This window comes from Suillus fuscotomentosus, assembly GCF_016647785.1.
Source record: "Suillus fuscotomentosus strain FC203 chromosome Unknown F5891scaffold_32, whole genome shotgun sequence".
In the NCBI taxonomy this organism is placed as follows: Eukaryota; Fungi; Basidiomycota; class Agaricomycetes; order Boletales; family Suillaceae; genus Suillus; species Suillus fuscotomentosus.
This window is the reverse complement of record NW_024539544.1, coordinates 481517-496856: the sequence shown is the minus strand read 5'-3', so window position 1 is coordinate 496856 and position 15340 is coordinate 481517. Positions and strand designations below refer to the sequence as shown.

Sequence of the window (15340 nt, the reverse complement as noted above, 5' to 3'; positions counted from 1 at the left end):
GCAAGTTTGTGCTATGTACTCCTAGTGTAAAGCGCCATATCACACCATGAGAGGCATGATTCTCTACACCGGCTCAAACTGCCTTTCACACATAATGGGCTTAGAGCTGGTTCACACGGCTAACTGAGGTGAACCGAACTGAAAAACTAAGTGAGCCTACCTAGTGCTAACCGAACTGCCATGTAACCATTAAAAGCCAGAGCCGAACCAGCCATAGCCGAGCCACGGCATTACTACCCTCAAGAGGGTTGACAAAATTGTCAGATATTCAAGACATGTTCTTATGAAAAAAAAGCAGCATTCAACAGGTTTCAAACCTGTTTCACTCCAATAGAAACAGATTTTGATTCTATTAGGACAACCACTTGGCTGACCACAACTCTGATGAGCTTGTAAGCAAACCAACCATGAGCATATATAAAGGTGTGGTTTTATAAAAAATAAAATTTACTCATGATTGATATTTTTTCCCCGTTAGAACACACCTTGACATCAGCTCATGTGCACTCTCCTGAGAGCTTCATATCACTAGTCTTAGCCAAGTACATCAGGAAAAAGCCAAGATTGTCATAGCCACGGTGATGGCTATATAGGCACTTATAGCCATCGTAGCACTATATAGTCCTCCTTCAGCCTACATATAGCTATATAGCACTATATAACCTCAATTCACACTACAGGACTTATGACTGTGCTACAGGCACCTATAGGATGCTACAGGAGTAACCACCATGCTACAGGTTACTACAGGCACATCTGTCCAGTGTTTGCAGGTATACTAGACATGCTGCCTTCTAAATACTTGTCATAGCCACACAAAACATCTCACTGTCAATGAAATCATTAAAATAAATTCATTGGCTGCCTCATATGCATTCCCAGTTATCAACTTTGTGTCCACAGATTGTCCCACCTTCGGTATTAGATGGCACAGCCATATGATTTCATCGACATGAATCACTACAGCATTGCAGCAAAATTGGTGGGTCGAGCGTGACACTTATCACATTCCAGATGAAGGGTCCAGTGATCTGAATGGAGTAAACCACTCTGTGTAAGTGAGGGCTCTTAAGTATTTGCCAAACTGACGAGGGAGTGAGAAAATCACACGAACTTGAGCCACTTGCAGACCTGCAGCAGACTGATCAGATTGCTGTGAAACTGAAAACAAATCAAACTCAAACATACCATCTAAAGTATGCAAGTGTGGAGAGTGAGGACCATCTGATATCAATGCCATATCAAAATGAGCAGGACAACCTGGTTTCCATTCTGATGCAAGTCTCTCTGGTGTCGCTCGAATGCGCCTGCACATTGGTGCATCACTAACTTGAAAAGCAGGTGGCATCACAATGACCAGTTGATGATATATATCAAAATGGTCCTGAATGCCTGGTACAAGGGTGTTGTGCAGAAGATTCATGCGAAGAAAGGTTTGAAGTGCAGGGATAAAATCTGTCATGCCATGGGCATTTACAATATTTTGAACAGATTAGTGAGGATGTGCAGGGCTCTTGGCAAGGACATGGGTCACTTGGAGCTTGCCTGTAGGTGTTGCATGAGGAATAGCAGCCTCTCCCGAATCTGAGTCTGAATCTGAATCTGAATCTGAATCTGAATTGACTGCTGTGTGACCTGCAGCAGAGAGAGGCATCCAGAGACTCGGCCATGTGAATGTGAAGCTGGGCATAATATGAGAAATCAAGAATAGCATGTGCCACTGCCAACACATGACTGCCACGCATAACTCAGCAACAAATGCCATCCTCAAGATATGTTACATATGTACCTAGGTACTGCTCTGGTCAGTATCCCCATAAAAACTCACTGCATTTCTTTATGCTCACTTCCCATCCATTGCTTTACATTTGATATACTGTTTTTGAAGTGCCAAAGTCCAGGATAATCTGGGACTGCCTTGAATCGTTGTAGAAGAGAAATGAGTAGTGGGGTAATATGAGTGGTATCTCGATGAGTAAGATATACATTGGCCCAAGGGGATTGCTACTGAGAAGGTTCCTCTAAGTGTATAATATGGAGGGAAACACTGAACCAGGTGCTTTAGTCAAGCCTGGTAAGGTATGTGACAATGAGTGAAGTGCAAGCGAGCAAAGGCGACGTGAAGCGCTGATGAGCGACAATGGCTGATGATAAGCGACGGTGCAGGACTTATAACGGAAGCGCGCGCTAAGCGGTAGCGGTGTGCACGTGCGAGTGGTGGAGCATAGCGACTCTTAATGAGTTAGAAAACAGATTGGCAGAGTCTCTAGTAATGTACGGCGGTGGCGCTCATATTGTACTTAGATACTTTAGATTTAGAGAGAGAACTTAGACTTATAGTCCAATGATGTACGGGCAGAAAGATGATCCTTATACAGTTTTAGGTGCATGTATATATACTAAGTAATGATAAGCACTGTCAAGCGCTAAAGCGAACCGAGAAGCGAAGCGGATATGGAATAATATGTAATCTAAGGGTCCATGATGGACAACATACGGAATATGGCCATAAGCGCCGGAGATATGTTAGAATAAATGGAAATAAGTCAGGAATATGCACCGACGAACTGAATGGACATGGAATGGATGGACAGAGGACGAGTGACAGAACTGAGGATGCATGCGCTGACGCGCGACTGATGAGCGACTGGAGTGCTGGTACAAGTGAGCGGCTGCTGAAGCGCTCGAGTGTGCTGGGTGAGATATGGGTCGCGCTATGTTAGCCCATTCTCCTCTAATTCTGGTGGATGCTGACCATTCTTGCACCTTTGCAAGATATCTTTCATGGGCTCAGGATCACGCATCACTGAGTCCAGCACATACCCTTGCTTATTAGCTCCCACAAGGAACTTTGGACAATGGTTCTCCTCACAGCAAGAAACCAGACACTGTTCGGGAAAGTCGGCCACATATGCCACCAGTATCAGATAGACACGCCAAATCCACGAGTCTGCACACACCATGTCCACACCATCATTTCTGGCAGTGATGAGAGGATGCAGGAGCAGTCTCATGTAATGATGGAAGAGTTGGTGACCGGCCAGGGAGCATGCATCTGGAGTGAAGCAATCAAGCTTCCCTGTAGGTAAGTACCCAAGGAGCACTGTGGCTCATGCTGATGTTTGATGCCTTTGTGCTTTGGTGATATTACCAATAGACATATACACCGGCCACACTGACTTATCTCCTTGGAATTGGGACAACAATGTTTTGTCAGATGCTAGAATAATTGGAGCTATGGTGGCTCCATCAGGCAACACCTTCTGCATGAGAGGTCAATCCAGTCAGTCTAATCCTTATTGCTCTGTCTGGCACAATCTTACCTATTTCTCAGCCCACCAGTCTGCCATCCACATTTTGTCGATAATTTGATGCTCCCCCACACAGTGTAGAGACTAATATCTCTGTGGGCTTACAGGGATCTAAATTCCCATTGACCCAGCGTGCTCAAGCACTTTGTCAGCCGCGAGCACACACGAGCACTTCAGTCACATATCCTTGGTTCCGTTACTCGTCCTCCGTTGATCCATTCCATGTCGGTTCGGTTTGTTGGTGCATATTCCCATCCTATTTCCATTTATTCTGACATATCTCTGGCGCTTATGGCCATATTCTGTATGTTTTCCATCATGGACCCTTATATTACATATTATCTCATATCTGCTTTGCTTCTCGGTGTAGGGATTCATTTCTGGCTGGGCTGGTAGAGACTGTTTTTACCTTACCTTATGTTGGCACTTTTGTAGCTTACATAATGGGGTTATCTTTTCACCAGTTACCAGTATGAGCCTGAAAGATCAGCAGTTTTCTATCATATTTCCTCTTCTCTGAGCCTTGAGCCTGGTCCAGAAACCCTTTAGGGTTGAATAGCAGCTAGGTTCTGCAAGACCCAACATTGTTCAGACTCACCATCTGAATTGTTGTACCTTCATTGGTTCGCTTTAACACTTAATATTACTTAGTATATGTATGCATGCCTAAACTGTATAATGATTATCTTTCTACCTACACATCGTTGGACTCTAAGTCTAAGTTCTCCCTCATATCTATCAACCAAACCTTAAGTATCTAAGTACAATACAAGCGCCCACTATTGTACATTACTAGAGACTCTGTCAATTAATTTGAAAACTCATTAAGAGTTGCTCCACTCCACCACCACATGTGTGCACCGCTTCTGCTCAGTGCGCGATTCTGTCATAAGTTGCTCATTGTTGCTCATTATTGCTTGCCATCACTTATTAGTGCTTCAGGTTGCCTTTGCTCGCTTGTGCTTCACTCATCGTCGCATGCCTTACTAGGCTTGACCAAACACCTGGTCCAGTGTTTCTCTCCACACATAAACTTAGAGGAACCTTCTCAGTAGCAATACCCTTGGATCGACACATATCTCACTCATCGAGGACTACTTGAGTATATCTCATACCACCCTATGATCTACACTACCAATTTCTCTTCTACAATGGTCGGAATAGGCTCTGGCTGGGCTATAGGCCATATCTTCCTTGAAAGAAGGGTTCCCAATCAGCTCCTTCACGCATTCAACTGAATCTCAACCACCCTTGGCTGTAGTATTAGACCTAATATGTTGGGCAACTACCAGTTTTACCATACACTTTCCTTGGCAACTGCCAGTTCGCTTTTTTGACCTATTGTATGGGACTTGCCAGGTCCCTATTTGGGTGGGTGTTGTGGCTTTCACAGCTGCATTTTGGGGTTTTTTCAAACTCAGCTATGTTTTCAGTCACAAATGTGCCACCCCACAAATGTGTCACCCCACAAATTAATTGTTCCCACACCCTCCCCACATCATTGCAGCTTCACCACCACACCACAATAGCTCCCCCTTTATATATAAGTAGTAGTTTAGTATATATATGTATGATATAATCTAATAGACTGCTTTTTTTATTTGTTTGTGTGACTGCTCCTCCTCCAGAGGCAATTCAACATAGGGTAGGGTACAAAATACTTTCGAACTTTTGCCCCTTTGGTGAGGAGGTGTTCTATGATATTCAGAACATGTTTATGAGCATATATGAGTAGATTCCCATCTTTATTTGACCCCCTGAAGTGTCCTACATCAATAGATATAGCACATATGCAAGAAAACACAGAATATGTTCCCATTTAATTATTTCTAGGTGAACAGACTTGGAAAAATATTTCCCAGCATCTATTCAACAATAGGAACAATGTATCAGGAGCACAGAACCATAGGACAATACCCTGTTGCATGGTGTGGCGCCCCTCCCCTGGTGGTTTACCCCCTGTGAAAATTTTTCCTGTAGGACCGGACCTCAATTAAGGTAGGGGGTCTATTCCTATATATATTTGGAGTAGATTTATCATATAGCTGGCCCAGGACACACATAGGATCTTGCTACAGGAATAAAAACATAGAAAATCGCATTTTTGACATTTTTGATGTTTTTCAGTATCTTGCTCTTGCATATATAATCCAGCCTGTTCATATATCACTATAATAGCATATTCACTTGCTTTGTGTGACAAGGATCAGCCCTACATAGGGCGCAAATTTGAGATCTGGTGTATAGAGGGTATTTCTACTGATAAGAAACCTACATAGTAATCAAGCCTGTGATAAGTGATCTGGGACATGGAATACCTCTCATATATGTCCCTAATGATGAATCTGAAGTTTTAGAAAGATCCATGAAGAATTGACTGAATGACAAGTAAAATGACATACATATGTGTGAAAAGTGACAATTGACATATTTTTACACAAAGTCACATATATATATGGTACAGTTCAAATATTTCACTTAAAATATGTAGAATACATGGTAGACTACTAAAGGAACCTATACTACATACTGCCCTGGGGTTGGAGGGTGGTGGAAGGGATGTGGTGTATATTTGAGTTGACCCAGCATTAAAGTCCTACCACTGCCCAATAGTGCTGTCCACATTACAGGTTATATTTTAATATAATATTATTATTAATCATTATCTTGATTATAATATAGGCTCATAGAGGCTCTGCATACACCATATAATCTAGTACATTATATTATTGTACGATTACATTATAATATGACTTAAGTATTTAATCATAATATTTTGTTCAGAGTGACTCGGTTGAAGCAATAACTGTACAGTTGAAACAGGAGTAGTTCCCACGCATAGCGGCCTACCATACTCAGTGGGTGCTGCGCAGCATTCAGGATCAAGGAATTTGATATCTTTGCATCAGGGCAGCATAACTCAATGGCTCAATTGAGTGAGCAGCAAAAACAGCTGGCCCAATCACTCACTGATCTTCAATCTGCTATAACTGGACTCCCCAACTTGTTGCCAGAAGCAGCCAAAGATGGTCCAATCAGTCATCACTTATGTGATCTCAGCATTAATGAAGATGAAGGTCCATTTTACTCATTCAATTGTGCCTGGGAACAGGTCTTTCAATGCTCTGAGGATGAACAGCGGAAACTGGTTGTGCGAGGAAAGTATGGTATCATCCTTGCACACCATTTTGCTGCTCACTTTGCTGCATTACCAAACATTAAGTAGCATAATGGACTCAACTTGATGAATGAGCGCATCAAAGTACTTATCAAATTGCTTTATGACATGTATGTAATGTTCTGTAGACTTCATGTCATGAATTCTAATGTTACTTGATATTACATGACAGTGCTCCTACAGGGACTTCAAAAAAGGCTGCTAGTGGGCTTTTCCTCTGCATTAAATGAACATAAGCTAAAGGTGAAAGTTCTGTCCAAGTCATATATGTATTTCACTGACATAATTCAAAGATGCTGAGAGTGACCTAGATGATCATGATTATGTTCCACCACACAAAGACCCTGTTTCCGACAATGGTAGTATCAGTGACATCGAGGCAGTTCCAGCAAATGGCAAGAGTGGTATGCCTAAGAAGAAGAAGCAAAAGACTCGGGTAACTTCACTCCTATAAAAGTTTTTCTGTGCTAACTCTGTCGCCAAGGCTCAAAGTGAGAGGTCTGAAAGTGAGATTGATGTAGAAGAGGTTGAGGTACATGCTGGACAGAATCCTTTGAAAGGACAATGGGCGATGCTACAGTTTGTTCCGTCACTCACTACCAATAAAAAAGGAGATCCTGTGTGGAAATGGAAGTGTAACTGGTGCGAGTAAGTATCTCACTGCAAGCTAGAAACTCATATATTCTACCCAGCACATTCTGGACATCACCTCACACACCACGATGCACATCTTATGATGCTGAAACTATCAAGGCACCCCCTTCAAGTAATTTCATCTCACACTTGCCAAAATGTCCCAAATTGCCATGAGAACATTCCTTCGACTCATGGTGTGCCCAGAAATCAAATGGAGTGCAAGTCTCTGTGGGAGCTCCAGGTCCTGGTCCTCAAAGGCAGATTATGCAAGATTTTGTGCAGCGAGGAATAGAGCATCCAGCCAAGCAGCTTACCAGAAAGACCTGGCGTGAAACCCTGGTAAAGGGTATTGTTGAAGATGACCTTCCGTACTCACTGGTTGAGAAATGAGGCATGAAACGAACATTCACACTGATTCTGCCAACAGGTTATGCATTACCTTTATGTCAGACTATTTGTTGTGACATTAATCGGCTCTATGAAGGTACAAATAAAAAAGTCAATGCCACTCTTCAGGTGAGAATCATCGTGCTCAGATCAAAATTGGTGTAAACAAACAAATTTTGTAGTCGAACATCTCCCAGCTTGCCTTCTCGAGTGATATCTGGACCAGCAAAAACTCAATCTATGCTTTTCTTGGTTCTGTGGTCTCCTGGATCAATGACGAGTGGGAGCTCATGCAAATTCCTCTGGAGCTTATTCCGCTTGACGGAGATCATTCAGGGAAAGTGTCTGGAAAGCTACTGTTCAAGGTGCTGAAGCATCGGAAATTGACAAGCAAGATCAGTGAGTTCATGATCAGCTCACAAAGACTTTATCACTCATCTCTTTATAGTCGCACATGCTACAGATAACACAGCAAGTAACACAACTATGAATGAAGCACTCACAAAACAGATTGTTGATGAAGGTACCCACTTGCATCGTGCGAATATGCAAATTGGCTGCGCAGCTCATGTTATCAATTTTGTGGTGCAGTATGTAGCCTTAAATTCACCTCTTCCTAGTACTGACAAAGTATAATACTGGCAGGGCAATATTGCATGGTCTCCACTGTGCTCCGGACCCTGAGGAGGAAGATCTCTATGAGAGTGCTCAACAGTTCCCAATTACATACTCACCTGAAGATGACCCCGAAGTTCAGCAAGAAATGGAAGAGATGCAAAAAGAGGTAGCGAAGAACAATGATGAGGATGATCCCTCAAATCAACATGCTGAATCAGATGTGTATGTCTCAAGTGATGATGAAAATGCTGCACCTATGGGGAAGAGTGCAAGAAAAGCAAAGAAAAGTCAACATCTTACTGTAGTCAAGAAGGTGAGTTGTTGTATTTTGCATACTAAGTCAATTCTGATGCCGCTGTTAGCTTCATGCAATTGTAGTTGATATTCTCGCTTCAGAGGTTCATCAGAAACAGATGCGCCAACTTATCCGTCAACTATGTGACGCACATTACAAGGGTCTTGTTCCCATTCACAGCATGCCCATTCAGTGGAATACAACACTCGCAGAAATTGACCAAGCTATGAAGCTCAAGCCAGTATGTAGTTTTACCATCAGCTAACTTGATGCACCTTACATTAAACATACAGGCAATCAATCAATGGGTTGATCAACTTGATGCTTGTCTCACTGGGTCAAAGAAGTGTGCCACAATCTGCAAGAAGACGAAATTGGCATTGAGTGTCAGTGACTGGGAATTTCTTGAGCGTCTTTCTTCAATTCTTGTTGTGCATTTTTAATCATTTTACTTGTGTATAACTCACAGTGCTCACGATCGCAGCTTTTTTACACTTCGACACTCAACCTGTCCCAAAAACATGTCCCTACCATATGCTACACTCTTCCATTGTACAAACAGCTGGAGTTACACATGGACACTTATTGCCATCAAGCCTCAGAGGAAAACGACATTCATGGACTCGAAGATGTGCTCACAGCTGGCCTCAACAAACTTTGGATTCACATGGAGAAAGCTCTGGTATCTGATTACCCTTTGTTAGGTGCCGGTGAGTGTGTTTTTATAGTGTCAGAAGTATATTATATTCATATTGATGTGTCTAGTTCTACATCCGAGAATGTGAGTCTCATATTTTGACAATGAGACCTTGTGGTCACACACCAATCTCGCAGCTCGTGTGCGAGTTCTTCTTGATCATATGTACCAGGTATACTCTGAGGATAGTGCAGACAACTCCTCCATCACTCCCACTACTAGTATCGTGGATCCTGTCTCACCCGTCAAATGTTCTGCTTTCAAGTCAGCAGTCAAGATGCACATGCAGAAGACTGGCCCTAGTGCATCTCAGAAAGAGGTTGACATTTACCTCAGTGGCCTTTATCCATGCATGACGGAACAGGAGGATAATCCTTTACTCTGGTGGAAGGTTCGTTTGTTTTAACTGCGGCTGTTTATTCTTCAATAACTGACTCGGACTGTATTCTACTTAGCAACACGAGACAATGTTTCCTGTACTTTCCCGCATCACTCGTGACATTCTCGCAATCCCTGCTGTTAGCATCTCCATGGAACATTTGTTTTCAAACAGCAAACACACCCTCTCCGATAGCTGTTCATCTCTGAGTGCTGAATCTGCATCAATCACTATCATTGCAAAGGAATGGTTGAAACACAATTTCGGGAATGATGTCAATTTCCTCGACAGCGTGAGCATCCATTAGATACTATTAGATATCATTACATTACCATTACATTTCATTACAATATCTATATAATTAGATACTCTCGCTCGCTGGTCCGTAATATTATGATTATATTACATTACGACTCTCAAAGTATTATAATCATAATTGGACAGCACTACTGCCCAACTGACCATTGTCGATGTTTTGGGTCTTTGAACTTTCCCACACTCAATTTCTTATCTGTTTCACTTCCTCAACACTCAATTCTTGTTGGATTGTTTTGTAAATTTAGGGATATGATAGTGAATGTATTCCAAATCTACTCCAGGTGTCTGATTATTAAATTTTGATGCTTTGACAAGATAGGCTCCTTATCAGTAGAAATACCCTCTATACACCAGATCTCAAATTTGCGCCCTATGTAGGGCTGATCCTTGTCACACAAAGCAAGTGAATATGCTATTATAGTGATATATGAACAGGCTGGATTATATATGCAAGAGCAAGATACTGAAAAACATCAAAAATGTCAAAAATGCGATTTTCTATGTTTTTATTCCTGTAGCAAGATCCTATGTGTGTCCTGGGCCAGCTATATGATAAATCTACTCCAAATATATATAGGAATAGACCCCCTACCTTAATTGAGGTCCGGTCCTACAGGAAAAATTTTCACAGGGGGTAAACCACCAGGGGAGGGGCGCCACACCATGCAACAGGGTATTGTCCTATGGTTCTGTGCTCCTGATACATTGTTCCTATTGTTGAATAGATGCTGGGAAATATTTTTCCAAGTCTGTTCACCTAGAAATAATTAAATGGGAACATATTCTGTGTTTTCTTGCATATGTGCTATATCTATTGATGTAGGACACTTCAGGGGGTCAAATAAAGATGGGAATCTACTCATATATGCTCATAAACATGTTCTGAATATCATAGAACACCTCCTCACCAAAGGGGCAAAAGTTCGAAAGTATTTTGTACCCTACCCTATGTTGAATTGCCTCTGGAGGAGGAGCAGTCACACAAACAAATAAAAAAAGCAGTCTATTAGATTATATCATACATATATATACTAAACTACTACTTATATATAAAGGGGGAGCTATTGTGGTGTGGTGGTGAAGCTGCAATGATGTGGGGAGGGTGTGGGAACAATTAATTTGTGGGGTGACACATTCACCTGGGTTGCCCAATTAGGGAGCCTTATTATACTTGACGATTACGTGCCTCGGCAACTCTGATTAGGCATGTTTGTGCTAAAACCCAACACCAGCATTAAATGCTGCCCCAAATTACCTGGGGCCTTCACTTATTCAACCTATGTACTATAGCCTAGGGTGGGGCGGGTATTCGGACTCTATCAGTAACTTCCCGCGCCCTTCCCGCCTGCGCCTAGAAGGGTTATCCCCCAAGCCAATGCATTCTCACGCCCCTTGCCCTCTTCCACATTGTCCGCTATCCGGTGCTGCTGCCCTCTGGGTACCTTCTGATCACCCACTGACGCAACCCCACCATATACACAGACGTGCACCTACAAGGGTACCCCGCCATTCTGGTTCGTTCCCATTCTTTCTCAGCGCATGCACCACCGTCCACCATTAGCCTATACATATCCTCAACGCCTGCCATGCCTCGTGGCTCTACCACTTACAAGGTCACTTCACCTTCCTCCCCACATAACCCCACTACTCACACCCACCAAGAGATTGCCGGTCGAAAATACAGCGCGGCATAAACAACTTTGGATCGGTGTGGTTTTGAAGGCGCTTGAAGACCTCGACCCTCCTTTCATGTCCCTCCCACGACGTAAACAACTTTGGATCGGTGTGGTTTTGAAGGCGCTCGAAGACCTCGACCCTCCTTTTATATCCCTCCCACGACGTAAACAACTTTGGATCGGTGTGGTTTTGAAGGCGCTCGAAGACCTCGACCCTCCTTCGAGGGTTCTTCATATCCCTCCTGCGGCGTAAACAATTTTGGATCGGTGTGGTTTATAGTGCTTCTACCATCCGCTTCTCCAACACTAGCTCTGCGCCATCAGTTTGCTCTAGCAGTGGTTTTATTTCAATGTCATCGGTAAATTGTTAAGTTCATGTCATAGGTAGTAAATAACACATGGCGCCTTCATTATATTGAACGTTCCGTGATAGTAAACTGAGCTGGGACTGTATGTATGAGACAATATTTGCAAGATCAAAGAAAAAAACATTAGGTATCACTACAGTGCACAACGACCGCTCCAAACTCAACTGCAAGTAACTAACTCCATCTAGTTGAGCAATGGCCCAGGACCGAAGTCAGGCGCATCGTTGAACTGGAACTCAGGACCATCGAAATTGAACTGGGGATTGAACTGAAACTCGGGGGTATTGAACTGGAACTCGGGGCGTTCAAATTGAACTGGGGATTGAATGGAAACTCGAGGGCATTGAACTGAAACCCGGGAGCAGGGGTGGTAGAAGGAAGGCTGCCACTGGTAGCGGGCTGTGCTACTGGAGACTGGAGACGAGGCTCTGGAGACTGGAGACGAGGCTCTGGAGACTGGAGATGAGGCTCTGGAGACTGGAGACGAGGCTCGTCCTGTTCATCATCAGTATCAACGAATTCCGCACTCTTATGTACTGTCTTCCTTCCATTCTGAGTTCCTGCAGGCTGTCTGTGTTTTTTCCCCTTGTCAGATCGAGTGCGCCGGCGTTGATCAATAATATCACCGCTTTCGAGCCCTTCATCGCGCTCTCGACGAAGCCGTTCGAATTCTATGTCATCTATGGCCTTCCAGTATGTAGCGCCTGACTCCCACTTCCGTAAGAGCATCTCAAGGTCTGGAATCGCACTCGATACTTTGCTGAGGTTGGTAAAGGGAATGTTGTTTGGCCACCCTTCGACTACCACTTGGTAGCGCTGAATAACGTTGCGGAAGTAGTGAACCCACTGCATCTTGGCACGATCATCACCGGTAACTTCCTCTGTTGACGAAATTAAGTTAAAAAACACGCTACTACTGGCAGAATGAAATAAAACTTACGTAGCTTGCTATTCATGATCTCGCGGATTGATGAACGCAACCCGGAGACACGCTGTTGGTGATTCTTGGCAGCACCTGAATATCAACATTAGATAATAGGTACTAACTCGATGCGCAAAAACAGACCTTTAATTCCTTGGACCGCGAATCCTTCCATCTTGCTTACCAGATCCTGACCATCAATTCCCATCACAGAACCCATGAATGTTTGAACGCCCTCGGTGGCAAAGCTAACTCCTCGAAGGGGAAGGTCTGTTGAGCCTTGCGTTGTGTACAGGATGGTTTCTGCACCTGTACGACATTTAAGACTGTTAAGCTGGTATGACTTAGGATTAGTGAAACCAAAATTGATAGAAATGATCACTAACCTCGTTCTCGACAGCCTTCAAAGTCTGCGTGATGTCATTGACCTTCGACTTTGCAGAGATACGCAAGCCCATAGTCTTGGTCTCCCTCGAGTTGGCAAACTCCTCCAGAAGCTCGTCTTGCTCCTCCTTTGACAGTGTGTGATATTCGTCCTTATGGTCGTGGACTAGCGACTGGAGTGCAGCCTTGCCGAGGCCACCTATTGAGGTGTCATATTAGAGTGTGTTATAGCGACAACAAATAAACTTACTATTTTCTTTTTCCTGATTTTTCTTCCAGCAAAAAGTGTTCCAGAGATTAGGCTTCACACGCCTTGAGCGCAGCATACCACGACCAAAGTATAAATTATTCTGAACGCGTCGAATACTTTTATGGTGGGAACCTGCAATGGTCTTGGTTGTCTGATCAATCTGGCTCCAAGCGTCGTTGAGAGCATCTCTGAATAAACGGGACTTCTCGCGTTGCGTGAATCTCAATGCTGCTCGAGCTTCTTTGCTGAGTGAGACCTTGGGATGAGTCCGAAGTGGCATCCGAATATGACGTGTACCGCCAGTGCGCTTGGTTGCATAGAAGGACTGGGTAGCCATGATGGGTTAGTGTGTCTGTGAACTTTTCAAGGTCGAGTTCCAACTTTTAAACGCACCGAGGGTATATTTATTTGTGTGGGTCGATGATCTACGAAGCGATGAACCATCAATGAGTATATTGAGTCTACGGCACAAACTCAAGATCTACAGGAATAAAAGCCCAAAAAAGTATAGCGCACATAAAAAAACTAAAATGCCAAGGATCTTCAAGATGCTAGTGAGAACAGCTGCTAGTGCGGATGGTGACTAATTAAAGAAAATTAGGACAGAAGGTTAGGTAACAAACAAATCACTGACCTGGACAACATCATGGTTGAGTGGTACGTCCTGTAAGTCAGCAAGAAGGGCCTTCGACAACAAGGAAGCTTGCTCGTAGGACAAATCCCACTTCGGAGATCTGAAAACAGATTCCCATCGGCTGCTACGGACGGTGCTGGCTAAAACTCGCAGCTTGGGCAAAATCTCATCCCCAAGCTTGAACCGATCAAGCACTTGCATCAGTGTTTGGTCCAACGCTAATGAGCGCTGGCCCAACCGAATTAGTACCACCACGCAGAGTATCCGATTGACCAGCCACTAAGCTATCACCGGGGTTCCTGCTACTAAGAAATACATCCGCAGGTCGCCGTTGACGAATCTGATGTTGCATGGCACTTGTTACACCGTGGCGTATAGCAGCCGATGACGTGTTAGGCACTTTTGCATCCGAGAGAGCTTGCAAGGCACTCGCAAACACATGAGGTGCTTGTGCAGAACACTGGATACGAGCACCAGTAGCGACCATGGGTGCTGGCAAATATTGTGGCCCATTTGGACTGATGTGCGTAGCAGGGACTATAGTATCACATCAGCAAGGCTCAGGAAAATACAAGGAATAAGAACTTACAATGCTTAGGCGGTTTCACATTCTCGGCAGTGCAACGTTGCATGAAACGATGGAGATGTGGAACAGCGAACTCCTGCGCGAAGGCCTGGACCAAAACAGCAAGGTCTCCACCGATGCGCTGGCCTGTTTCTTGCAATTCGCGGGGTGTGATATAGAGGTCGATGGGCACTTGTTCTGGTGAGATGTTGGGGCCGGCTTCAATGCCACCACAACGAATCAGAAGGGAGATGCCGCCATCGAGACGGTCTTGCATGGTGATCTAGAAAGTACAAGATATTTAAGAAAGAAAATTGATTAATATAACTCACTGCATCGAAAACGTCTTGCAGTGCTGCTTCTAAGAGGTCATCCTGAGTAAGAACCCTCTGTTCTGTCTGTTCCACAGCAGGGTTGAATGAAATGTACGACGGATGAAGACCACCAGCTGTTTTCATCCAATAATGAGCACCGTCGATGTGTGCATCATGCCTGAGTGAGGCCCTGATGGATGCTTGCCGTTCGTTATTGCTGAAGCCTTCCGCAAACTGTGAAGTATAAAGAGCAGCGATGCTACTCATAGAAAAGCGATTGGTGAAGCCCGCAGTTTGAGACAGGAAGTCGGACTGCGTGATGATGGAGGGTGCTTTTTTCCTAAGTTTTGTGGGAGTGGTCATGCTGGTGTTGAAGTTGTGCCGTAAACGAAAGAGTCTCGATATATG

General features: G+C 43.9%; 4 protein-coding genes across 4 annotated transcripts; 1 reads left to right on the top strand and 3 right to left on the bottom strand.

Moving 5' to 3' along the window:
* Positions 1 to 1824: 1824 nt before the first annotated feature.
* Positions 1825 to 3269, bottom strand: F5891DRAFT_953656 (uncharacterized protein; the record flags this gene model as incomplete). The annotated part of the gene is made up of 3 exons (XM_041375201.1): positions 1825 to 1967; positions 2756 to 3109; positions 3152 to 3269. The coding sequence occupies 3 exons, from the start codon at positions 3267 to 3269 to the stop codon at positions 1825 to 1827; spliced, it is 615 nt and encodes a 204-aa protein (XP_041225135.1).
* Positions 3270 to 11405: 8136 nt separating this feature from the next.
* On the top strand, positions 11406 to 11748 carry F5891DRAFT_1189707 (uncharacterized protein; the record flags this gene model as incomplete). The annotated part of the gene is made up of 2 exons (XM_041367203.1): positions 11406 to 11432; positions 11482 to 11748. The coding sequence occupies 2 exons, from the start codon at positions 11406 to 11408 to the stop codon at positions 11746 to 11748; spliced, it is 294 nt and encodes a 97-aa protein (XP_041225134.1).
* Positions 11749 to 12037: 289 nt separating this feature from the next.
* Positions 12038 to 13699, bottom strand: F5891DRAFT_953738 (uncharacterized protein; the record flags this gene model as incomplete). The annotated part of the gene is made up of 5 exons (XM_041375204.1): positions 12038 to 12744; positions 12804 to 12878; positions 12930 to 13119; positions 13172 to 13368; positions 13420 to 13699. The coding sequence occupies 5 exons, from the start codon at positions 13697 to 13699 to the stop codon at positions 12038 to 12040; spliced, it is 1449 nt and encodes a 482-aa protein (XP_041225133.1).
* Positions 13700 to 13900: 201 nt separating this feature from the next.
* F5891DRAFT_1189705 (uncharacterized protein) lies at positions 13901 to 15295 on the bottom strand (the record flags this gene model as incomplete). Its single annotated transcript, XM_041367202.1, has 5 exons — positions 13901 to 14002; positions 14054 to 14230; positions 14292 to 14590; positions 14643 to 14901; positions 14951 to 15295. The coding sequence occupies 5 exons, from the start codon at positions 15293 to 15295 to the stop codon at positions 13901 to 13903; spliced, it is 1182 nt and encodes a 393-aa protein (XP_041225132.1).
* Between the last annotated feature and the right edge of the window lie 45 nt (positions 15296 to 15340).